The sequence below is a fragment of the Triturus cristatus genome, chromosome 9, assembly GCF_964204655.1.
Source record: "Triturus cristatus chromosome 9, aTriCri1.1, whole genome shotgun sequence".
NCBI classification, from domain to species: Eukaryota; Metazoa; Chordata; class Amphibia; order Caudata; family Salamandridae; genus Triturus; species Triturus cristatus.
The window spans coordinates 767,702,781-767,729,950 of NC_140592.1; the positions used below are offsets into that span (position 1 = coordinate 767,702,781).

Here is a 27,170-nt window from a genome sequence, read left to right on the forward strand (position 1 = left end):
AACATAACACACAATAAAAGGAAAGAAATTAACTAGATACCGGAAACAGGAAGGTTTTAATCGCCTGCCTGAAGGTGAGTAGATCTTCAAGAGCACGAATGTGTACAGGGAGCGAATTCCATAGGCCTGCCGCTAGCACCCTAAAGGAGCGGCCACCCATTCTGCTCAGCTTGAAGCGTGGACAGATGGCCAGATGAAGCCCCTCCGATCTCAAGGATCTCGAAGGCATATAGGGTGTAAGAAGAGAAACAAGTGCCGGCGGCGAAAAAGATTTCAGAATTTTAAAGGCCAGGCACAGCGCCTTGAACTTAATTCGCTGTCTGACCGGGAGCCAGTGCAAGGCCGTGATGGTGCCAGACACTGAACAATGTCTGGGAAGGCCCACAATGGCACGTGCCGCGGCATTTTGTACTCTTTGGAGCCTAGAGGCCTCCGCTTGATTCACCCCTAACAGCAATGAGCTGCCGTAGTCCAGCCGAGAAAGTATTGAGGCCTGGACTACAAGCTGTCTGGTAGGGGGATCAAAGTACTTTAAAACCGGCCTAGTACCACGTAGAATTCCGTAGCACGTAGCAGCCACCTTCTTGGTGTGATCTCTGAAGGTCAGCGCAGAATCTACCCATACTCCTAAATTTCTCAGTCCAGCGGCTGGAATAGGAGTGACACCAAGCTCCGGTGGCCACCACTGATTTCCCCATAACTCCGCATGCTTACCTAGAACCAACACCTCCGTTTTGGTGGCATTCAACTGAAGGCAGTTGGTGCGAAGCCAACCGGCTACTGCCAAGAGACCCGCACGGAATCTGGGGGCCTCCACCTCAGGGTCTTCACTAAGTGTCACCGCTAGCTGTGTGTCGTCCGCATATGAGGCCATCGTGAGACCCCACTGTTTGACGACACCAGCCAACGGTTTCACATAGAGGTTGAACATTGTCGGGCTCAACGAAGATCCCTGTGGTACCCCGAGCTCCAAGGGATAGGTGGCAGATTGACCAGGTGGTATAGCCACTTTAAAGGAGCGGTCTGCCAGAAAAGACCGAAACCACTGGAGAGCGACATCCGTCACTCCCGCCTCCTGTAAGCGTTGGATAAGTATATGGTGGGACACAGTATCGAAGGCAGCGCTTAGATCTAATAATATAAGCGCTGCAGTATGACCTGAGTCAAGTACCTGGCGAAGATGTTCCGTGATGTAAAGTAATGCCGTCTCGGTACTGTGTCCTGACCGGAAGCCGTTCTGACTGGAATCCAGAATCTGGTTACGAACCAGATGCTCGGACAGAACAGAGTTGACATGGGCTTCTGTTACTTTGGCAATCCAAGGCAACAGGGAGATAGGTCGATAGTTTTCTGGCAATCGGGGGTCAGAGTTGGTTTTTTTTAATATCGGAGTGACCACTGCCTGTTTCCATGCCGCGGGTACCGTTCCACAAGACAATGACATATTGATGAGATTCAATATGGGGTCACGGCACAGCGGGGAAAGTGTGTTAATGAAGGCTGGCTTTAACGGGTCCATAGGAGAGCCTGACTTGACCTTAAGGCTGAACCTGTCAAAGGCCTCAATAGACAGTTCAGGTAAAATGGCCAAAGGCTCAAGATCTGTCGTGACAGAGGTAGAAGCCAGTCGATCCTGGTGGAGTGTGTCGAACCCATGATAGATTTTTGCCACCTTCTCCACAAAAAAGGAGGCCAATTTATCACAGTGCGAATCTGTGCAAATCACCTCTGATGAGGATCTGTTTTTCATAAGGTGCTTCAGTACCTTGAAAATCAATTTTGAAGGATTGGGGCTGGTAGCAAATTCATGAGCGTAAAATGCAGCTCTTGCTCTGCAGATAGCTCTATGATAGAGCTTCAACTCAGTGAAATACCGAGTTTTCAGCGCAGGGTCATAGGAACGTCTCCATTCCCTCTCTGTTTTTCGGCAGGATTTCTTCAAATCTGCGAGAGACTCATTATACCAGGGGCTCGGTGTTTTTGTCCGGCCTTTCGACCACCGCAGAGGTATAAGAGAATCCAAGGCATCTGTGATCCAAGCGCAGAACTGTTGATATCCTTGATCCACATTAGTAAAGGTACTCAGAGGTTTTCGCTCTAATATGCCGTAGAATTCTTCCAACGTAAGCTTATGCCAAGGCCTTTTAAGAATAGGCCTGTCTGTGGGTATAAAAGGCTTATCAAGGACCGGACAGAAAGCTTCTACTAACAAGTGATCAGTCCACCCCATCAACCTCGGTTCTGACAGCCTTAACCCATCTAGTGTGGAAAAGAAGGGGTCAAGAATATGGCCTCCCGAGTGGGTTGGAAGGGTAACGAGCTGAATCAGTTGGAGAGCTTCCAAATCCGCCAACAAAGAACTCACGGTAGTGGAAGACCCATTATCAAAATGGATGTTGAGGTCACCCAAAATATTAAAATTGGCACAGCCGAGTGCTATAGGACTGACCATATCGGCCAGCGCAGACCTAAAAACCGAGTCATTGCCGGGGGGACGGTATACAAGTAGGCCACTGAAAGTAAATTGATGGGAGAAGGCGACTTTAAAAATAGCGCTTTCACATGCGGGTAGTTCTGACGGCTTCCATTCCGCCGGAAAACAGGACTTGACTGCCATAGCAATACCACCACCTCTTGTGGTCCTGTTAGAAGTGAAGATGGTATAGTGCTGGGGGAATGCAAGATTCAATATGGCGGAGTCGGAGTCCTGAAGCCAGGTTTCTGTCATTAAAAAAACATCGGGATCCTCTTTCTCTATCAGGTCGTAAATAGACAAATGATGCTTTACAAGTGATCTAACATTAAGGCACCAGATACGAAGATCTCGCGATGCAACATGTAATCGTGTGACTGGGATGGTATCGTCCAAGGAGCGTATTTTAGTAGGGCTCATCAGAGACCAGCTTTTACAGGCGCAGCTGTATGGGCCGATTAAAGGGTCCACAGGCTTACACGCACCTCCTTTGGACATTTGCCCTATGGCCAGCAACTCTGACCGTGTGTAGGACAACATACCTGCCAGGAGCGGCTAAACAACGATGTGTTGAAGTACAGAGCCTGCCCCGCCTCGCGCTGCCTCGACGCGGACGAGCGCAGACGGGCAGGACTCTGGCACGACTCCGGCTAAGCGACGGCGTCACCACCTGCGCGTCCCGCTGCGCGGGAGAGGGGAGCTTTAAGTAGGCTCGCCAATTAAAGCGCGAGCGCAAGGACGCTCCAAGATGGCGCCCAAAGCTATCTTCTCATTCCCTACCCAAAATGGCGCCCACAATGAGCCACCCCTTGGATCCTTGCCCGCCAAAACGGCGGTGAGGGAGCCTAATTATGTGCGGTAAGAGGAGGGGGCCAAGACCCTGCTAAAATCAGGGAATAAGTGCAGAAAATAAAATTTAAACAATATACCAAACGAGGAGAGTTAAAAGCGTTAAAAGCGCAGCAAAGTACTGACGACACAATAATGCAAACAATGTAATACCATCAAACATAAAAGTGTACAGTGATTTAAATTGTTAACATGAACATTTGTGTTTTCCTTGTCTAACTACATGATACTTGGCAGGCAAAGAGTATATTCTTTATGTCTATTGGAATTAATTTATGCCTGCACTGTAAATATGCGTGCAATATGTCACCGCAGTGTATGATTAAGGCTAAGATAAGAGGTCAAAAGGCATCATAGCAGACGCTTTCTGCAAATAAATGGATTAAGAAAACTCCATAGCGTTTGTGCCTGTTTTTAAATGGGAGGGGGGGGGATATTATACGGAGTAAGCGGACTCCTCGAGGGATTGCCCCTCTTGAACTGGTAAAGGATGGCAGCCAGCTACAGAGCATACTTAAATTCCAACCGGACTGCTTCCTATAAACTGGGGTGGCGGGGTGAGCAAAAAAACAATGGATTGAACCCAGATCTTTGTGACTGGGGGTGAATGTTTGCATTGTTCAGCATTCCATCCATCATTTGTTCTTTTTGATTTTGCTTCCTATAAAGACCATTCTGAGCAAAAAATCAAAATTTCCGATTATCTTACTTTGCGTGCATTATAGAAAGGACTTAAGCACACTGGTGCTCCTGTGAGCAATCATGTTGCTGCATTTTCACAAGGCAGCACAGTACTGGACACCATAGAAAGTACCTGGCACTAGAGGGGGTGAATTATTTTAAGAATCTGCTCCAATAACAGGATTCCTCACACAGTCCTTTTCTTCTACCTACTTAGGGTCATGACTCCTCAGCAGTTCATGCTGTGTTGAACAACAAATATTTTCATTATTTTCACACCTATCACTTTTCCTCTATGGCCAGGAGATAAAACAACATTTCTGTAATACACAAGATTTGGCACTGGCCCTGTAACTATGTCAGGTCTCAGTAATGCTTAAAAGGAGACTTTGTTTCAAATCTCTTGTCTGCTAACATATCATAACACGTGTATTTGTAAAGCGTACGTTCCCCCAGAATTTGGTATTGTGGCACCGAGTAACAGATGTTTCTTGTTTCCCAATTCAATGGTACTCATTTTATCGAAGGATGAAAGGCTGACTCGGCCCACCGGGATATGAACCTGTGACCATGAGGTTACACACAGGCCCCTAAAGTGGACGAATCAGCCCACTAAGCCACAAGACCCGGCTAAAACCAACAGCAGTGCTCTAAATGGGCCGGGACTGTCTGGTACGGAGTACCGGCACTTTTTAATTTTGAGAGGGAGAGTACCTGCACTTCTCAAGAGAAACCTAATAGTTTTAATTGTAGAGTACCGGCACATATCAGAAACGAGCACTTCTATTTTTCCATTTCAAGTACTGACCAACAGTACAAGGGAAGTGACACTTGCAGCCACTCTTCTAGGTGTGCGACTAAGTGTGAAGCAGTGCCTTGACCTTGCTCGGGGGTCCACTCTGGAAGGAAACTTGAATATTTTATGTGCAGTCCAACAGATAAGCTAACAGAATAACCACTTGTTCTTGGTGACACCTAAGGAGGCTCACGGGGGCTACCTATATTACTTGGCAGTCGCCTCTCGACCTGGTGGGAAAGCAGGCAGTACAGTACTCTGTCGTTGAAGAATCACAGGTGAGCTTTGCAAAAAATGTAAAATAAAATGAGTCATACCTCAGGAGTGTAGATTAATTGATTTGATGTTGTTTGGGCTTTGTTTAGTTTAACCAGCAGTGAAAGAACTGGATCTCGGTGGTGTTTTTGGTGGGGCCGGTAGGGTACTACTTGTCCCTCACTGGGAGGGTCATAGTCCTGCAGAAGCAAAGTTTATTATTAGTATCTTGTGAATAAGAGAAAATGCAAGTATGATGTGAGAGCCCTTAGTTTAAAAAAAATCTTGAATATAGCAACAAATCCACAAACCAAGCTTTATCTACATTTCAATTTTTTTCTATCAAAGGATCATCGCAAAGTCATCAAACATCAATATAATGTTCAAGAATATCAAGAAAAAAAAGAATGCTATGACCTCTGCCGAATTGCGGTGAGATCTAGACAATTGTGGTGAGAAACAGAGGCTTCTGGCCCCAACAGCAATGTGTGAGGTCGTTTGCCACTGATGTCTGTCCTTCAAATTGGGCAAAGTACAACCATTCCACACTTGACTTTCAGGATAGCAATGGCAAGTAGTTCAATGCTTCTCTGGTAGAAAGTGTGGGGGACAAGAGCTCAGAACTCAACCGCCAACTAACAAACACAATAGCATATTGTCCAGGCCAGTGCTCATCTTTTAATTAAAAGAAAGCACTTTAATCTCATTACAAAACTAACTACTACAATTCAATTAGAGCGCAAGTACATAGTTATCTCATTTACAATCTTCTGTAAGGCGCTAGACCCCTCTTTTGATAATCTCTCTCCCCACCATAGGATCTTGACTACAGTCGCCAGTGTACTGTGGGCATCAGCAATGATCAGGTACAGGTGCAAACTACTTCAAATATCCCACTGATCCATTGCATAACCCACTTCAATGTCTTTACATTTCTTGATTTTTCTTGGCAAAAAGTCTGAAGTTCACATGGCAAACTCATTTGCGCACTCTAGTCTCTCATTCTGGTCGCAGGCTAAGCTTCACTGTCACCTGATGGCTGGCTTTGCAGTTCTACAGCTGCAGTCTGCATAACTGCCCTAGCAGCAGCGGCTTCTCTTCTGCGGGCAGCAGAAACAGGGGCCGCTTGATAAAGTGAGCATGGCAGACCTGTGCAGTGGCACGATTCGTCGCCAGAGGCAGACTCCTTAACCAGATGCAGACATGCTCATGTACGGCGGTTGTGGCCTCTGGGCAGATTTGCGGCTTTTCTGATTTGGTGGCAATGAGGTTCCTCTTCCAGGCATCAGCAGCAACAGCACTGTCTCTAAGGGTCAAAGCAAATTGCCAGTTCAAACAATGATGCTTGTTTTTCGCACTCGAAAACTGCTCCATGCAACTGCGGAATGCCCTCTTACCATGGGTCGCCTATGGTTTCACTCTTTGCGGTAATTAACAGACTCTGTGTGCTCCTCCATGCTGGGCATCTCCTCCAGGATAGACTCTCCTCTTAGGGCCAAGTACATTTCTTCCCTCTCTCAGCAGGAAGGTTTCTAGGCACTTTAGACAGACCCTCAGCTCCTTCAGCAAACAATGCAGATGTCCCCTCACCTCTGGGAGACTGAGCCCTGGTCAGACAGCAGCTCTTCAAGTACTCTGTGAAGCACGCCCTTCCTTGGTCACAAGGAACTTGAAAATGGAACAAAGTGAGGACGTTTGGATCCTACTGTGGACAGGCATGTGTGGATTCACTAAGGGTTCAGAATCGATTTGGGTTGCTCTCCTTCAACTGCCATTTTGTAGCTGTTCCTCAGAGACAGCCTTCATGCAAAGTGATGGCTCTCACAGAAGATAGAAATGGCTTGGCTCCAAACAAGAGCATCCAAAACAAGGGCACAATGAAGTGTAAGATCTCAGCAACTGGCTGTCATCAGCCTTCCTGAAGCAGTAATCGGCAACATACAAAACAGGAGTCACTGTCTAGAAACGTCCTCACCTTTAACAACAGAAATTGCAGTCCACCTCTAGCATCTATAAAATGGCAGTGCTCGGGAGAAATTGATCAGCAGCCTTTTGTAAACAAGGCCTTCATTGATTTTCTAAGGGAAGCCTGGTCTCATGCTCTGTAATTTCAGGGTGTGGGTCCCCACCTTTCAACCACAGTAATGCAGGGAGTACACTTCCACTGTGTGGAGAAGCTGTACTCATCCACCATCTGGGGCCATACAGTTCTTAATTTGTAGAACAATCAGTGCCAGGAGGCCACTGCATCTTGCACTACACACTGCCCCTCCCAGCACCGCCAATGATAGTATCACGCCTACAAGCGTGACAATTCGGACCATTTTGGGCCCCCAAAGATAAAGAATGGCTTTGGCAGCAAGTAATAGTCATTATTAATGAATGACTAACTGTTGTGGTCATCTCTAAATTAGCCAGATAGCGCCACCTTGTGGCAGACTTTCAAGCACCGGTGATGTCAATTAAGTGCCGGTGCAGAGCACCGGAAACCACAAGCTCAAATTAAGCACTGGTGTCATGCTAAACCAGAGTAATCCAAAATAGATCGCATGAGCCCTAGCCCTCAAACTCCTACAATAACAGAGTCTTACTAGCATAAATGTGCTTCACAATCACTGCTAACACACTCAACATGAACAGGTTATGTCTGCGCATGATTCTGGGGGGATTCTCTGACACAGAGAAAAAGGTCTGGTCACACCCAAAATTTAAAAAAACATGGTATGCTGCCTTAAAAAAAAACATGGTATGCTGCCACGATTGCTTTGCGTGTCTCATCCTGGGCATCAAAAGTAGTCCTATGCCCACTGTTAAAGGATACTCGATGTGCCTCTCCAGGTCACAGAACGGGTTCTGCGCCATACATTACCTTAACATGCCCAGCCCTCTGCGAACACTGTAGATTAGTGTGATGCTAAGGCCAAACAAAAAGTCAGAATTCCAGTTTACAAGTAGTCAGACACCCAGGGCAATGGTACAATGCAGTTTATCATGCAGGGGACATTACCATCCCAAGTAGGGAGAAGTTGAGCTTTAAAAAAAACAAAACACAAACTGTTGTTAAAGTTGCTGTCCGAGATAAAGTGGACACTGTAGTGGGGTAGAATATATGGAACCATGACCACCCCGAACGTGGAATATACCCTAAACTGTGGTAATACTATCCATATTAATAATGCAGTGTAAGCAAGAACTACCCATCACTCAAAGGCTCTGTATCCACGTTTGGTTGCCAACGCAGCTACTTCTTCTGGCTATATTATAAGATCAACATTTCCTTTGTAAGGGAAGCACATCTTGGTAGGTTTTGAACCTCCTTGGATGACTGCGTTTCCGGCAGCTCCTTCAAATCTTCCCTTTTTCTTTTTTTGGAATGTTTGCCTGTTATACGGTTTCTTCAAGCGTAGATCATGGTCTAAGTCAAGTCAAAGTGCTGCAGAGTATGGATACCAAGGAGCATGTGTAGTCCAGGCAGAAGTATCAAAGTATAGAACAAAGGCCACAGCAGGGTAGTCAGTCCTTGATGTAATCCACACTCAGGGAAAACAAGAGATGTTCAATTTCAAATTCACACATGGACGAAACAAAATACGTTATAGAATAGGATATGTATAAATATAAAAAGTTAGAAACATACATATTGATGAATACAAAATACAAATGTTATATTAAATGCACTGGAAAAAATGTGTATACATCAACAGAGCAGGACATATACAATGCTTTGTGCAAGAGACGGAAAAATACTTTTTCGCACAAGGTGTCCGCACCAAGAAACAACCCGCGAAAAGGTTTGCTCCTGTTGTCACTCAGGTTCTCATACTTTGATGCATTTGAGATTCCAAAAACTCAGGGGTCCCAGAAGGCCAAGGGGTGCAGATCCTGCTGAAGGGTCCCGCATTCCTGTGAAGTTACAGGTACTGCGTTTACATCTCTGATCATGATTATTTCCAAAGGACTGCTGGAAGATAGTTCATATTACCATGTGCTTCTGATACATGCCTTGGTTTTGACGAGACTGGAGGCTGGCCAATAGGAGCTCAGCCTGCTTGGTGACACAATGCTAGTAGTTTTGCTGCCATGCTCCAGCATCCTCCACTATTACATGCAAATCTTTGATAAGGTAACTGATCCATGGACTCTACAAGACATTTGTGCAGCTGGCTGGCAAAAAAAGACCAGGTGATACTTGCCTCAATTTGGTTTCCTACTCAAGGAGAGAGGACCTGGGAGCGAGCAGATCTCAATCATTTTGAGTTTTCATGATAGTCCACGAATGCACTGAAGGTTTTCTGTGAATGTGACTCATGTTCTTTTTTCAATTTCTGCTAGGCCTACAGTACATTGATATCTATAGTTCACTTGGGATGTAACCTTTTAATACTATATCCAGATACATGGATTTAATTTTGGTTTCCTGCTTAAATAAAGCAAAGGAAGGTATGAAAATCAAGTGCATTCCAAACACTTCTGTGTTTCTAGACATTGTAAGATCATGCTGTTTTGTGCCCCTTATATTGAAGCCTGACTTTTATTCTATCAGTTTAATTTGTGCTGCTGCTTATTAAACTTTGACTCTACCAAATCGCGCCCCACTAGCCAGTGGGAGATCTGTCATGTTGTGCCATAGTTGAATATCTTCAAGTTAGCTTCAGAATATTTGGTTTCCATCTAGATAAATAACTGGGAACCTTTTCTGTGGCTAATAACATATTTTGAGTGGGATTACATTTTGATGTTAGAGGTTTATTTTTGTACTTTCACTCAATCTGGGCCACAATGAATAGCAACGTGACCCATAAAAACAAAAGAGCTCTTCATCTCAGAAGATGGTGAACAGAAGCCTGGTCAGGCATGTCAAACCTCACATCACAGACTGCTCGCCAGGTTACTGGTATGGTGACTGAGACAAGACCAAGAGAGACAGATTGGTATGATGACAGACAAGACCGAGATAAACAGATTGGATACTTGGCATCCAATTAGAGGAGACTTAAGAACCACCTTCAATACCACCTGCACCTCATGAAAGTTTGTTGACAGGGTTGTTGGGAGAGAATAAGTCAAACTTGCTCACATCTTCTTGCAAAATGTATCAGCAACTAGGAAAATATTATTCAAAATTAACATAATCAAAGATAATTTATTTGAGCATCAGCCTAGCAAAAAAGATGAAGACCACCTGAAAGAAAATATGCTACTTACCTGTAACTGTAGTTATCCAGTATTGGAATATTTCATAGATTCACAAGTTTGTAATAGACGGACCACAGAGACTTTAGGCCTTTTCGTTTAGTAACATAGCCTATTCATTTTGTTTTAAAAAAAAACTCAACTTAAGAGTCAACCAATCATGTCACACCACCCTGTAGAACCTTCTTGAGAGAAGCTCCAGTCCCTCAGATTTTCTAAGCACTAGAGCATATACATAGTGCCGTAAAGGTGAGCTTCCCAAGGGAGGTGCATGGGCCACGTGAATCTATGAAAAATTCCAATACAGGAAAACTACAGTTACAAGAAAGTAACTTATTTTCTTATTCCAGTATTGGAACTTTCATAGATTCACATGCTTGAATCAGAGGAGAGAGCAGTAAAAAGCACATTTGTCTGTAACAGCAACATATGGTCTAGCATAATAGAGAATACATATACACATATAAACAGTAAGCAAACTGTGTGCAAGAATCAAGCGGATGGTGGGAAGAAAGGAATGGCTCACTTTAGAGAGAAAAATGTCGCAAAAACGCTTGTCCCACTGCCACATCTTTGTGGACTTCTGAATCCAGGCAGTAATGCTGCATGAAGGTGTGTGCACTCTTACAGGTTGCGGCTCTGCAAATAACTGGTAATGACACACCAACAAACAATGCCATGGAAGCGGATATGGCTAGTGAGCATGCACCTTTGTGTTCAAAGACCGACCAGCCTTCACATGACAGTATAGAATGGTGTTGGATATCCATCTAGAGATGTTCTGTGTTGCTAGAGAGAAACCCTTTCTTTGTGCGCTGTAGGCTACAAAGAGTTGGTTGGATCTGCGAAAACTCTTAGGGGGTGATTACGATGGCGGGCAGACTGGGTCCACCCGCCAGACATGCGGCAGTTCCACCACTGCAATTAGGATGCTTCCTGGGCTTTAAACATTTTGGGCGGTGCTGCTGGCTGCAGCACCACACGCAATGGCAAAAGTGCGTGCACAGCATTTCCCTGCACTACGTGGCAGCCACCATGCGGTGCCTGCCACTTGGGGCATGGAAAGGAGGGGGGTACCATGGGTACCCCCAGTGCAGCGACACTCCCCCACACAAATGGGGCCCGCAACGGGCCCCCAAACCCAATCCCCACCCTCCTTTCCATGGCGGCATTGCAGCCATGGAAAGACCTTTTTGGACCCACATCCTAATGTGGTGGACGGTGCCTGCTAGGCACCGCCACCATATTAGTGGCCCTGCTCCGTCCGCTAGGCAATCGGTGCGATTGCCTTTGGCGGAGAAGCGGTGGACGGATTTTGCGTCCGCCGCGGTACCTACGCCATCCTAATTTGGCAGTGGGTAAATCGCTATGTGATGGCGGAAGGACCGCCACTGCCGGCCCGGCGGTGGGTGGCGGTCCTTCCGCCATTATAATGACCCCCTTAGTTCCGTCCAAATAGAACTTTAAGCACCTTTTGATATACAGAGCATGTAGTGCTCATCCAGCTGATGTCTGAGGGATTGGAAACAATGACTTAAGGATCACAGGCTCATTAAGATGAAAGTCTGATGGGACTTTAGGAATAAACTTAGGGTTTGTGCGTAGAATAACCCTGCTGTCTTTAAACTGGAGGAAGGGGGCTTCTGGACGGTGAAAGACTGAATTTCACTAACCCTCCTTGCCGATGTTAGTGCCAGAAGGAGAGCTAATTTCCAGGAGAGAAATTTGAAATCCGCTTGATGGATAGGCTCAAATGGATTTCTCATTAACTGTGAAGGTACAGTGTTGAGCTGCCAAAGCGGAGCCTCACCGGTGGAAATGTTCTGAATAATCCTTTGATAAACTGCTTAGATTCTCGCAGACCATAGTGATGGTGTTTTGGGTTATTTCTTAAAGCGAGAATTGGCTGCTAGATATACTTTAATGGAGGCGTGAGCTAAGCCTCATTGAGCAAGGTGTAGAAGGTAAGCTAAAACCTCTTCAGGTGAAGAGGAGATGGGATGTACATTACCTCTCTGGCACCACATGCAAAACCTTTTCCACTTTAAGCGATATGTTTTGTTAGTACTGTCTGCTCTTGCTAGTATGTCCCTGCAACCCAATAGAATGTTTAGATGTCCAAATTCGTGGAACGAAGGAGCCAGGCTGATAACCTTAGAGACTTGGGGTCTGGATGTAGTATTTGTCCCTGGCTCATCGTCAGCAGAGATGGGATCAGGTTGAGTAAAATGTGTAGCTCCTGTGAAAGGATGAGAAACTCCATGAACCAATGCTGGTGTGGCCAGACTGGAGCTATGAGTATCATCTTGCAGGGTTTGGCCTTCATCTTCCTGAGGATTTTTGGGAGGAGAGGGTGGGGGGGGGGGGGGGGGGGGGAGGTGTTGGCAAAGATTCCAGACCATGCAATCTAAAATGCATTCCTCCACGACCCAAGTTGAGGATGCAAGCTTGCAAAGAACTGGCATTTTATGTTGTGGGGAGTCGCAAAGAGATCCAGATTTGGTTTGCCTCACTGGAGGAAGATCAGATACAGCGTTTGTTGGTCCAGTTTCCACTTGTGGCAAAATGTTTTCAGTCTGCTATGGCTTTCTGGTTCCCATGTACATGTTCTGCAGATAGATGTATTTTGTGATGGATGGATCATTTCCAGATTTGTTGAGCTTCCTTGGACAGCAGGTGAGATCTTGCGCCATCTTGCTTGTTGATATAGTGCATCGTGGTTGTATTGTCTGTCCAAATGAGCACTGAAGACTTCTTATCCAGGAAAGGAAAACTTAGAAAGCCAAATGCAAAGCCCTTAGCTCGAGCAGATTGATGTGGAGAGCACAATGGGAAGGTGGCCATTTGCCGCTGCCCTGGAGATAAGCTCCCACACTTCCAGGGAAGTGTCCATTGTAATGACTAAAGGTGAAGCTTGAGTTAAGAACGGCAGGCTGACTGACAGATTTACAGGTTGTGCACACCACTTAAGAGACTTGATCATCGGCGGAGTGACCTGTATGGTTTTGAAGGTTACTGTAGCTTGTGCCCACTGAATGTCAAGTGTGTCTTGAAGTGGGCACATTGTTAGATGACAGTATGGGATTAGATGGATGGAGATTTGTAGAGGCGAACGGAAAGTGACTTTCTTTTTTGTACTACCCGTGCTAAAGACATTCGTTTTCGTTGTCTCTCTGTTGTGGGGTATGCTCTGTTTAGCGTTGTGTTCAGCATGGCTCCTAGGAACGCTATCCGTTGTGGCAGCTGAAGGACTGATTGGTCTGGATTCAGAATGAGACCTAGCTCACTGAACAGGTGTATGCAGGCCATGATGGACGTCCGAGCAGCCTGGTTGGAAAGTGCCTTGACCAACCAGTCGTCAAGATATGGTAAGACCTGATGTATCTGTTGTCTGAGGAAGGCTATTAGAGATGCTAAACACTTTGTAAAAACGCGGGGGCGGATTGGAGACCGAAAGGTAGCACCCAAAACTGATAGCGTCTGGTGGCTACTGTGCACAGGTGAAATTTCCTGTGCTTTAGATGGATTGAGATATGTAAATATGCATCTTGAAGGTCCAGGGATAGCGTATAGTCTTCTTTGTTGAGGAGTTCAATATATCTTGTAATGTACCTATGCAGAATTACTGCTTCTTGCGGTATTTGTTGAGGTTTCTTAAATCTAGAATTGGTCTCCACAGCTTTGACTTAATTAAGAAGAGACCAGAGTTGAAACCTTTTCCCCTGTGTTAGAGGAACTCTCCCTAAAGCACCCTTCTTGAGAATGATTTTGACCTCCCACTTGAGAAGGTGTAGATGATTTAGATGGATGGTTGAAGTGGGGCTGGGTGAGGTGTCTGCATGTATTCCAATGTGTGTCCCAATCGAACAAGATCTAAAACCTATTTGTCGGTTATCTGTTTCCAATGTTGCAGGTGATATGTAATTCTACTTTACTGTGGGTGGAAAAAGGAGGGGAGTAGCCGGTGCCTGGAAGAAGTCATTGTCGGCGGTTGGTATCCTTACCTTGCCGTCCGGTTTTTCCGCTTGGAGCAGGTCTGCTATAGGTTATGGGGATTGTTGTTTCTGGTATTAGGACCAACATTTTTGGTTAGTGGAGGAATTTGTAGGATAACAGTACTATTGGTATCCCCCTTTATAAGATGGTTGTTGCCTTCCAGCGAGCACAACACACGGTCAGCTTTTTGTATTGCAAGGTCCCCAGTGACTTGGCTGTGTCCATATCAGTCTTTATTACCTTGAGAGCATCATGGATGTGTTTTCCAAACAAAGCTTCTCCATCAAAAGGTAGATCTGGTATTTTGGTCTGGAACTGAAGGTGGTAGCTTTAAGCCATTTTTGACAGCGTAATACAACTGCCCCAGCTAGCTGCCTGAATCCAGTGGTGGCAATCTCTATGGCACAATGAATTATTTCGGATGATGTGCCCTCAACCTTCTAGCAATAAGTGTTTTTGATTCACCCTTGATGTCATTCAGCAGCTTGTCCAGATACAGGGCAATATTGGACCACAATTGGCAATCGTATCGTCCAAGTAGTGCCAGGCAATTTGCTGCTCTCACCTTAAGTGCTGACATGGCTGAAAAGCGCTTACCGATGTAATCAAGGTGCCTACCCTCTTTGTCTGGAGGAGTTTGTAGATCTTCTTTTGCCGCTTGGGAAATGACTGAGTCGGGTTTGGGGTGTCCCATCATGCAGTCCAGTGAGTCCTCCGGGGCCTTGTATGTTTTATCGAGACGTGGCAAAACTGAGACTTTAAGCCCTTATCCCAAATATAATCAATAAGGGGTATGGCCCTGACAGTCTTTTGAAAAGGTTCCTTGAAATCGTAAAGGAAACTGTAATTTTGTTTTGCGGGCATAGGTAACTCAAAACGTGTCGCTGCTCTTTCTAAGAGGTTGTGAAAAATTCCTATGTCCTCTGGAGGAGAATCCACTGGGAATGACGATGGAGGTGCCTGTGTTGGCAATATGTAGTCAACCTACTCATCATGGTGCTTGCGGAGTTCACCTTCCTCTCTTTCCTCCTCAGATGAGGCAAGATCGTGTAGTTGAGCCACTTGAGGAGAACAGACCACTGATGGAAGTGAAGGCAGTGGTTGCAGAGGTGGAGGAGCTGGGGCTGCATAGGCACTGAAGCTGCAGCAAATGGAATATACTGAGCAGAAGGGGACATTGGAGGAAATCGTTTAGTTTAGTCTGACATACCATGTCTTCTGGATATTGTGGAGGATGTTGATAGTGCTCCTGGGGGGCATAAAAATGATTGTTTGCAGTAGCCATCCTCATCTGTGGAGAGGTGTGGCTCACTGGTTAGAGGCGGCAGACCCATAAGCAGAGAATCGACCAGGGTTCAATTCCCGACGCGGCAGGGTCGTGGACCAGGGTCAAAACGGACTCAATAATTCTCGCCTCGGTACCTACTCTAACCAGGGACACACTCGGCAACTCTGGGCATTAAGCTTGCCTCATCTCTACAACGGCCCCCCACAGACGCCAGGGATGCCTGGTTTCACCTTGGAGATACCCAGAAAGGGACCATCTCACAGGGATAGCCAGGATGGGTTCCCCAGCGGTCTACAGCGCCGGGACGCCCCGTTGCTGGGGCAGCTGTGCGCTTTACAAGTCTACAACATTTACATTTACATCAGAGTCTTCTTCTTGGCACTTGACAAAGCTCTGAGGGGCTACGTGCTGCACCAAAGAGGATGTCATCCTTGGAGTCTTCATCCTCTAAGAGATGGGAGGGCAGCAGTGAAGGCACCTTACTTGGTAATGTGCGAGCCGGCATGCGTATTTTTTGGCATTCTCACTGTTTAAATACAATTATTTCTTTCAGCATCATAGAGGTTGTAGACAAAGATAGCGTCAGCAAGAGTGGTGGCTTCGGTCTCATCGCCTACAAGGGAGGCGCCATCAATGGGAGTGTCGCAGACGGAAGTATCTTCGTAAATGGGAGCGTCGATGAAGAGGTAATCCTTATCATCAACAAAATAGCAGTAGGGGAGGAGCCTAGCGCGCATCTAAGATGGTCGCGTGAGCACAGGGCTCCCCGGACCCTTTCTGCTCCTCGGAATATATCCTGAGATTATCCTGATTTGGTTTATGGAATCTGGGAGATGAAGACCAGCTGATCATATATCTCTTTTTAAAACTCTAATTGGACCTGGGAATCCTGAGTTGTCGTCGTCGGAACTTTTGGGACCCACCCGGCGGAGGTGGCCGGGGTGAAGGTGACCCGTGGGGCCGGGCTGCAATTGAACAACAGCGGCCTCAGCGCGGTGCCAGTTGCCGAGTCAGCGCTTTCGGTTTCGATTTTGGCCTTCAGGAGATCGGCTGGCGTGCGTGCTCAAGGTGGCGAGGTGCCTCCTGGGCCTCTGCCCGAGGCTTGCTTCCATCTGCTACTGGTGGGCCTGACGCCTCCGACCCCCACATCGGCAGTTTGTGGTCCTTTGGCTGGCGCCCGCACACCTTTTGATCGGAGGTCCCATTGAGAGACTGCGCTCGCATGGCGGGCAAAGGGGGTCCGGAGGGGCGCAAGACCAAGGCTTCTCTGCGCGGGGGAGCGGTCCAGAGCAACAACATGGACCGCTACACCCAGGGCAGGGGGCCCCCTGGCGCTACTGGCCTCTCCCCGGATGCTGCGGGGGGAGGCACGACCGTCTCTGCGGAACTTTCCCTGCAGGACATTATGGGCGCCATCGAGGGCATCAGGGAAACCATCGCGACGCAATATGAGGCCCTGGCCCGTAAGATCGACACTGTCGCAATCGATGTCACCCTGATTCGGGCCGACCTCTCCAAAACCAACGAGAAGGTCCAGGCCCTTGATACACGGACCTCCACCCTGGGTGCGGAGGTGTCGGATCTGCGGGCCGCGCTTGGGGACATTAGAGTGGTCAACGACCATATGGCCCGGCGGCTTGAGGACTTCGAGGGACGGGCCCGACGCAACAACATCCGCATCATTGGTGTACCGGAGTCCTCAGACAGCCGCCCGGTGGACCTCGTGGTCGAGGAACTTATCCTGCAACAGCTGTCCCCGGCTGGCCTAAGTAAATTCTTCGCCGTGGAGCGGGCCCATCGAGTTCCGGGCGGCCGGCCGCGGCCGGGGGCCCCCCCGAGGCCTATCGTGGCTAAACTGTTCCACTACAGGGACCGCGACGCTATTCTGCAGGCTTCACGGACCCGTGGCCCGGTCCGCTACGAGAACTCGACCATCAATTTTTATCCGGACTTCACGCAACTGGTCCAGAAACAGCGGATGGGATTCCAAGGGGTGAAGCGCCGTCTCCGCGAGCGGGGCCTGAAGTATTCGATGATCTACCCGGCGAAACTCCGAGTGGAGCATGGAGAGCGGACAGCCTTTTTTGACTCTCCTGTGGCCGCAAGTGACTGGCTGGACTCGCTGCCGGACGGGGGTGGCCGGCCCGGGCCCTCTGGGGGCACCGCAGGTGACGGGTCCCCTTAGACTGACATTTGGTCCTTGCTTTTGCGGTTTTGCACTGTACAGTTGGGCCTTACTTCTTTTGCATACTGTGTCTTACCAGGACCCGTGAGGGGCGCGGGCGGGTTCGGGTCCCTTTCCTCCTCCGGGGTCTTTTTGTAGAATGGGGTTAGGGGGGCGACAGGCACACTGCAAGTTGGGGGGGGTCATTGGCCCGCAGGGGTGCAGGGTGGGGGGAGTTGGACTTGGGGTGGGGTTGGGGGGGAAGGGGGGTTGTTTTGTTGTGTGTTTTTTGTTTACAGGGCGAGGTATTGATTTTTGTCCATATTTGGGAACCGTGCTGCGGGCTGGGGGCCTCTTGATCTATTGGAGGGGATGGGGGGAGACGGGTTGAGGCTTATGTCATGGAACGTCAATGGGTTGGGGGATCGTATTAAGCGGGGTGTTGTACTGCAATATTTGCGTCGTGTGACTCCTGATGTGGTGTTTCTCCAGGAGACGCACTTGGTCGGCAATGTCTGCCATGCGATGAACAGGGGGGGATACCGCCTCGTAGCCCATTCTGGTTTCACAACGGGCTCCAGGGGGGTGGGCATTCTCCTGCGAACCTCCCTTCCGGTGGAGATCACGAGGATAGTCTCGGATGACAGAGGGCGCTATGTGTGTTTGATTGGGAGGTGGGAGGGGCAGCCCCTTACCCTGGTTTCAGTCTACGTCCCCCCGGGTCTCCAGAACTCCACCTTTACTGACTTGGGTCGAATGCTGCTTGACCTTCCGGGCGGCCTCCTGCTCATGGGCGGGGACTTTAACTCTGTGGTTTCGGGTGAACTGGATCGTCACCCACCGAGGACCCTCCCCGCTGCCCAGTCATGGCTGGGTGGGATGTTGGAGACCTTCGGCTTGGTGGATAGTTGGAGACTAATGCATCCGACCCAGTGTCAGTTTACCTTTCATTCGGGGGCGCATGGGAGTCTCTCTAGGCTGGACTACTTCCTTATGCCCGCGGCGCAGACTGGTCGGATTCGAGAGGTCAGACACTTGGCGCGTGGTATCTCCGACCATTCTCCGCTGTGGCTTCTCTTTGACACCGGGTCGCGGTCTGCAGGGCGGGTAGCTCCTATTAACCCTTGGTACCTGCGGGACCCTGCGACTCGTGACAGCCTGGTTAGGTCCATGGACCAATACTTCAGTGAAAACGAGGGGTCGGTGTCGTCTGCGTTGTCCCTTTGGGAAGCCTTTAAAACTGTGATACGCGGACACGCCCTCGCCCAGATAGTGGTGGCCAAGAAGGTTAGGAGCGAGGCGGTGGTGAAGCTGGAGACTGACATCTCGGGGTTGGAGTCGGCCCTGGAGGCGAATGTTACTCCGGACGGGCTACATGCCCTTAGCCTGAAACAGTTCGAATATAGGTCCCTGGTCACTGACGCGGCCAAAACTATGTATAGGGAGCAGCAGGGCCGATTGTATGACGCGGGGGACAAGGCGGGAAAGTTGATCGCGTGGCTGGACAAAAAGGAGAGAGTGAATCGTGTGGTCCCCGAGTTGCGTGCTGCTGACGGTGTGTGTGTGACTGAGCCGGATGAGATTGTGGAATGTTTCGCTGACCACCTCCGGGCGGTGTACTCCCCGGTGACTGACAGGGATGAGGATGACTCTCGCCTCCTACTGAGAGATATTGCTCTGCCCGGCCTGTCCGTTGAGGACCGGGAGCGGCTGGACGCTCCCTTGTCGTCGGATGAAATAGCGACCGCGATCCGTTCCCTTCGCTCGGGCAAGGCTATGGGTCCTAACGGTCTGCCCATTGAACTATACAAATTGCGTCCTGATAAGCTTGCGCCCTTCCTCAGCCGCATGTTCCGCGACTCTCTCGCGGCGGGTTCCCTTCCGGCCGACCAGCGCTTGGCCACTATAGTCGTTATCCCCAAGGAGGGCAAGCCGCGAGACCGCTGTACTTCTTACCGGCCCATTTCACTGCTCAACGCGGAGCCCAAAATCCTGGCGAAAGTCCTGGCCAATCGATTGTTGAGTGTCGTGTGCGACCTTATTCATCCGGACCAATGCGGCTTTATCCCGCACCGCAACACCGCTCTTAACTTGCGGCGTCTTCACGGTGCCCTTGCCAGGGCGGAGTTTCTCTCCGAACCGGCCGTGCTGGTTTCTTTGGATGCCACGATGGCCTTTGATACTATTGAGTGGCCATTCCTCTGGGCCGTCTTGGATAAATTCGGCTTTGGAGAGGGATTTATTGGCTGGGTGAGGCTCCTTTACACGGGACCCATGGCTCAAGTGGTGGTGAATGGGCGGGTCTCTCGGCCCTTTGCCCTCGGCAGGGGCACGAGGCAGGGGTGCCCGTTGTCCCCGTTGCTTTTTGCTCTCGCCCTGGAGCCACTCGCTGCCTGGCTCCGTTGGGAGCCCTCGCTTGGAGGGATCCGGTGGGGCCCGGGCTTCGAAGATCGGGTCTCGCTGTATGCGGACGACATTCTCCTGTATCTCACCTCACCGCGGCAGTCACTCAACGTCCTCTTTGACGTTCTGACCTCCTTTGGGAATAATTCGGGTCTCACGATCAATTGGTCTAAATCCTGCGTTTATCCCATCTCTGGTGGTCCTCCTCTCCTGCCGCCTCGGCTCCCGATTCAGATATCTCTGAGCGGCTTTAAGTACCTGGGGATATACGTTTCGCTGGACCCGGTGGCTCGCTATGAGCAGAATCTCCTGCGTCCACTTCGGCGGCTGCGGGAGGACACGGCCCGGTGGTGCAGGCTCCCCCTGTCCCCGCTGGGTCGGGCCGCGCTGTTTAAAATGATGTCCCTTCCCAGGTTCCTCTATGCACTCCAGAACTCCTTCGATGTTATCCCAGTGGCCTACTTTCGGGAGGTGGAGAGCCTGCAGAGGAGACTGGTGTGGGACGGGCGGGCGCGTATTGCTCTTGCCAAGCTCACTCTCCCCTGGTATGACGGGGGCATCGCGCTTCCTGACATTCGCAGGTACTATTGGGCCTCGCAGCTATCTGCCATTAACCACGCCACGTATGCGCCCGGCTTGAATCCGGCGTATGAGATGGACAAGTTCCTGCTTCCCGGCGGGAACTACAACAGGGCACTTTATTCCCGCCTGGCTGGCCGGACCCTTACGGGTCCTACTAAGATTGCGGTGCGGACCTGGAGGGCTGCCACTGCGGCCATGGGCTGGAGTGAGCGATTAACATGTGCTACTCCCTTGTTTGCTTCCGACCGCCTGGGAAGCTTGTGGACCACGAAGGGGTTTGACCAGTGGGACACGATTGGTATCAGCAAAGTGGGAGACCTGTGGCACAAGGGCGCGGTAAAGACTTTTGCGGTGCTCCAGGCCGAATACGAGCTGACCGACAGGGAGTTCTTCCGCTACGCCCAGGTTCGACACGCCCTGCTCTCGGTCTTCGGGGAGGGGACCAAGATCCCTGTTTCCTCGCCCCTCGAGGACCGCATTCTTGATGGACATGTCCCTGATAGTACTATTTCTTTAATTTATAAAAAATTAATTAATCACCGGGCGGACCTTCTTGTTCGCCTTCGGGAGGCTTGGACTGGGGACGGGGTGGAATTGGACGACGAAGATTGGCAGTCTGCACTGTCGTCCCCCAAGGAGGTTGCCATTCCGGCTCGTCTTCGGTTGGTACAGCTCAAGATTCTCCACCGGGTGTATGTGACGGGTCCGCGCTTGGTCTCGATGGGATTTTCCGGCGACGGGCTCTGTAAGCGAGGCTGTGGGCTCAGCGCCACCTTTCTTCATATCCTTTGGGAGTGCCGCGAGGTGGCGGACTACTGGCGCCGGGTCCACACGGTTATGGGACAGGTCACCGGGGTTGTGCAGCTGCCGGAGGTGCGTCGCTGTGTCCTGAATGTGTGGGAGCCCAATGACTACAGCGCGGCTCAGACTCGGTGGGCGGCCCTAGGGAACATGATTGCCAAGAGGGACATAGCGCAACTTTGGGGCGCTCAACGGCCGCCCACCGTGTCAGTATGGAAGGAGAATATGGACTGGTGTATGTTTAGGGAGAAGACTGTGTATGTGGCCCGTGGCAAGCCGGGGGCATGGGGTAGAATTTGGGGGCAATGGAACGCGTATCGCGGAGGCATCTGTACGCCCCCCCTGGTAGATACTGATATCGCCATGTCCCCCTGACCCTTGATGGCTCCTGGCGCCTTTTGGAACAACTACATATGGACGTTCATCTTCCTTGACCCCCTCCCCCCCCCCCCCTCCGTCCCCGGCCTCCCGGTACTCCTCTCTTTAGCGGTTTGCTCAATTGTCCTGACTGGAGTTTCCCGGGGGGAGCCTGACCCGCACTGGTTTCCCTCATAACTCGCCTTATGTTGTGTATTGTTTGTCTTTTTGTTTTTGTGATTGTTGGACTTACGCTTCCTGTTCCTCGAGAACTATCTGGAGCCACTGCAGGGCAGTGCCCGGGGAACTGATTGTAGCTTTGATATGTGTAGATTTCCTTCTGTACCTAGCGGCCGGCCCGGGTGGTTGTAGGCCCGTACTTGTAACCGAATTATTGCTTAATAAAACTTTTTCAAAAAAAAAAAAAACAAAAAAAAAAAACAAAATAGCAGTATGGCTGGTTGACAACTAGGTTGTCGACGAGGAAGAGGGTCGCTGTTGACACTTATTGTATTGGACATAAATGCAGTTGACGCTGCTGTAACAGTCTTCGCCGTCGACGAAAAAACATCTGTTGGTGGATAGGAAGGCAGCCTTTTGAAGGTGTTTTTAACCTGAGGTTGAGGTGTTGGGGGCTCAGAAATAGATTTTTGATTCTATTTGAAGAGAAGACTGACTCCTTTTTCTCCTTTCATCCTGAGGTAATGTCACTTTTATGAGGTGACTTGAATGGGCTGCTGTGTCTGTGAGAGACCAGAGAGATCTTTTTGGACACCCTTTTGTGGTGGTTCTTGAGAGGAATGAGGCTCATGCTCATCTCTAACTCTCTTGAAAAGCGTTTAGGAAGAAGTCATAGATGAAGTGTCACTCTCCTCATCCGAGTCAGGATTCTCTCTGGACTTGAGCTTTTGCAGCCATAGAAGGAGTCGAACCTCATGAGCCTTCAAAGTTTAAGACAAAAAAGCATGAGTGGGATAAAGAAATTATATGCAATCCTGATGAGGGTCATCCATGTTCAGCCTCTTTTTTCTGCAAGTACCACAGGGTCCAAAGAGCCCCATCTTTGGTGTATCTGACATTCAAAAGTCCGTTTTAGACACCCAGATAACAGATACATAGAATAATAGAGTAGATCTGTAAGTTGTGAAGAGAAATGTCTGTTGAAAATCTTCTGAAAAGTTGTGACAGGTAGAGCTGAGTAGAGCTCAGAGGGGACTCCCTAGCACGGAATGTAGAGGAAAATCTGAGGAACAAGAGCTTCTCAGGAAGGTTCTACAGGGTGGTGTTACCCGATTGGTTGACTCTTAAGTTCAATCCTTTTTTAAATAACGACTAGGATATCTTACTAAACTAAAGGGCCTAAGTTATCTATAGCCTAAGTCAATTTTGACATTACTTTTCTAAGGTACCTGGGGACTCCCGTCTAAATGACGGGGAATGATTCAAGCACGTGAATCTATGAAAGTTCCAATAATGGAGTATAGGAGTTCCCTGTGTCAGTTTTAGCATCTTCCAAAACAGATTCCCGATATTTTCCAACACCCTTTGCCCAGAAGCTTCTTTATACAGCCAAAGGTTGTACGCAGTGGTTTCTGAGACTACTGAGCTAGAAGCACAGCATGGCATTCAATGATGCTTTGCACAGACACCACTACACCTGGCCAAAGGCATGTGCAAATGTCATGATTGATGTCCATGCAGGTGTGTCCCCAACAAGCCCTCAGGAACCTGAAAGTGAAATCAAAATTTGATGTTTTACAAATTAGTGTAATCAGGTATTAAAAAACTAAAAGCCATAGACAGCCCAAACAAAATGAAATCTCACAATAAAGGAACATGGTGCTTTGGAAAATCTTAGAAATAGTGATACAACAATTATAAATCCAGCCGATGAAGGCAGAAAAATTGCGTATATTCAATTAAAGAAGTAGATCAAAAATTGAATGAAGAAATAAACTACAAGAAACTAAAATAGAAACTTTTAGCTAAGGTGACAGCATGTCTAAATCAAAAACTAAAAGATCAACATATGGAATTATTACTTAAAGTTGAGTATAAACACTTAAGAATGAATAGCTCAGCGATCCAAACTATTAATTTCCATCCATAAATTCATAACACTGAATAATTCCACAGGAAGACCAATTGTCTCTGCCTGCAAATTCAAAAGAACATCCATATATATTAAATTTTCAATCATGAAATGCACAAACAACAGTGTGGCACTTCCATGAGGATCCCCTTTTTTCCACGCTATGCCAATCTTGAGGAAAAACAAATAAAAATATCTGGAGAAAATTATCCTGTGGCTGAGGTACAACTTATTTATCAATTGGAATGGAACCCAAGATGACTTCAAGCTATGCTTCGACGACCTCAACAATAATTATTGTGACCTAACGTTCACATGCTCAACCAGTAAAGAACAAGTACACTTAACAGTTTATATAAACAATGATACACCTGAAACCACAGTGTTTAGTGAAAACCACATCAAACAGCATTCTACACGAGGGAGGAATCACCCTCTCGAACACGAGACTAATATTTGGCAACCCAGCTGTTGGTTGTGAATGGTTGGGATTTGAAGCTTAACAGGAGCCTGCGCTTCAGGCGGATAGTCGCCATGAGACCAGGGGATACCTATGGCATCTATACAGTATCAGTCGCACACTACCAGCGGCCAACTGTCAAGGCCCCTCATGTGCCCTCTGTGTAGTTGGCCTGGCACGCAGGGCTCATCCTACGCTACCCTGTGGCGCCTTATGGCGCACTATGATTCCATGCCTGATTTTCCCTAATCCCCCTGATTTCATGACGCCTGAGCTTGCAAGCATTCCCTGAACATGAAAACCAATGACTTGCCTTGCTCCCGCTGTTATTAGGTTCTTGGGAGGTTTTCCCTTGTGCATGTTTAGACAAAACAAAACATTTGTTTCCTGTAAATTGATTCCATTTGTAAGTTTGCACCTACTATTCCTGTAATGTCCTAGCCAGTGTATTAACACGTGTTTCCTTTAGGAGCCTTGGAGAACCTTCCAGACTGCCACGTGCCACACGTGATTACGCTGCATCTATTGGACCCTGAACAGGTTATATAAACCACACCCAAACCAGCGTCCTTTGCTCGGCCTAAACTCCCAGCGGAGCAAGCTTCCTTCCAACCCACTCACCTTAAGTATTGACCGAACATGGGCAGCAGTCTTCTCTGCTGCAGTTGAAAGCTCCCCCGGCTCCCCTTTGGCTCCAGCTACCTCAATGCATCTTTAATTCCCGTCTCCTGCTCAGCTACTCCAGTTCCCCGGCGTCTTCCTGAGTCAAGACCTTGAGACCTTCGAACGTAGGACAAGTTGAAGAACTAGGCTACGTACTTGATATCAGGTTAGTGCACACTATCTTTTTATAGTAGTAAGCAGGCCAGAGTATTGGGGTCTTCAAGACTATAGACTTGTCTTCAAGTTTCCTCTCAGTGACTTCCCTCCAGTTCACCTTGATTGTTGTTGCTCCAGACCCTTCCTGCAACCATGTCCTTTAAACTGTGTTTTAACAAGGACTAGAAACTTTGCTCTGTGTTTCTCTGATGAACAGTCCTGTTGAGAGAATTCTGCTCAGAGTGCTTGATCCATGTGTGAACCCTGTAACAAGATCTATGTTCTGAGTGTTTCCTTGGGAGTGCCAGTAATTCCAATCTGTATTTCAATTATTCCTTAGGAATGTCTAGCTCCAAATTGTGGTTTCAGGTATTTGTTTCCTTGCTTTGTTTCTGAAAGAGTCTGAAGGGTATGTTACCGAAGTTATTGAAAATCCAATGTTTGAGAGGCCTGTAGAGTATTGATGGTAATTGCCTCTTCATGTTGTTTCCAGTGCATTGCGTCCTCACAATATCAGAGGTCCTGGTCTTGTGCACACCTATTGAGCAGACTTGGAGGGTCTCCAGTTAATGCTGTGCCACACAGTTGCTGACCGGAACCCGTACCACAAGTGTCTCTTTTCTTATTTTGTCCAACCCTCTTTTCCCCAAGGGCTGCAATTTGTTTAGAGAGAAGCTAGTCCTTGAACGGGTGCATCCCTACTAGGATACGAGGTCCTGCATCAGTTCCAGTATTGTCTCCATGTTTGGAAACATGCTAGTGAATCAGACCAACCCTGCACAGGTAGTGATTGGGATCTGGATAAAGCCACAAGGAGGTTGGAATGGGAAGGTAGACTGACGCTAGAAACACCCCTACATGGGAATCTGGGATACTGGCGGACTTGCGACAGGTGGAGGGACAGCGACAGTGGGATATGAGAGGGATCCAAGTGATGTGCCCCTCCCATTCTAAGAACTCCAGTCCCAATACGAGCTAACAGACACACAATGCTACTGATACATTCAGCTGTAACATGCCCTGATAAAACAGGGGAACACACTTAGGAAGGTCACAGAGGAAACACCCATGGGATACAAAATATTGGCATCCCCGCTCCACAGACATGCTGTGTTCCAGATCTATAGAACTAAATAAAATAGCCACCTCCCGCTTTCCTCCTGAAAGAGTGGTGGGAGAGGAACCAGGGTACACTGGAGGACAGGGACAGAGGAGAGACCTGTAGGTACCCAAGGGAGGTGGCGATACGAGCAGCTTTTCATCTGGTGCAGATGAAAATCCTGAACAGGGCCTACCACACCAGAACCAGAGTACACCGCATGGGGGGAATAGATACAAATAGGTGCCGGAAGAGGTGATGTCAGGTGGGCACACTGGTACCAACATTATGAGGCTGCCGGGGGCTTCAACACTTCAGGGATCAGATAGTGGCAACATCAGATACTGACATCACGGTGCTCAGTGTTGGCAAAGCTGGGAATCTAGGGAGACCAGTCACTACCTAGATATACATTGTTGTGTAATACAGCCCTCACGGTGGCCAGGAGGGACACTGTACAGATCTGGGGCTCACTACTGAACCCTGGGTGGCCAACCTGGACTGGTGCATGCAACCCGAGTAGTCTGTGTACAAGGCCCACGGCTGCAAGAGGAAATTTGAAAAAAGGAATAGGGCCGATAGCTGGACCAAAGAGACCTGAACTAATCCCCCCCCCTTGCAGGGGGGCAACTGAGAGGGGTGCTAAAAATGTGGACATTGGAGGGCATGGTGTTTTTATGAGCAGTACCCCTGCATGCCGGTAGGTGGTGTCGTTTGGCTCAGTGTGGCATCATCAGCACCGGAAGTGACGTGCTTAGTTTCTTTTCATGCCTTTCCATGCCAGGAGCCTGTAGTCACGAAGAACACTGACCACTGGTGTGCGAAACTAAGGCCCTGAAAAGGGAACAGCTCTGCAACTAAA

The 27,170-nt window shown here is 48.5% G+C and overlaps 1 protein-coding gene across 6 annotated transcripts in view; it reads right to left on the bottom strand.

Moving 5' to 3' along the window:
- Nucleotides 1-27,170, bottom strand: part of KIAA0586 (KIAA0586 ortholog) — a 622,715-nt gene that overhangs the window by 179,800 nt on the left and 415,745 nt on the right. For all 6 annotated transcript variants that reach the window (XR_014968769.1, XM_085626122.1, XM_085626120.1 and 3 more), the window contains exon 26: nt 5,117-5,254. Coding sequence is in view for 5 of the 6 variants with exons in the window: in XM_085626122.1 (XP_085482248.1) it covers nt 5,117-5,254 (138 nt within the window). In the remaining variant the exon portion in view is untranslated. The remainder of the gene's footprint in view (nt 1-5,116; nt 5,255-27,170) is intronic.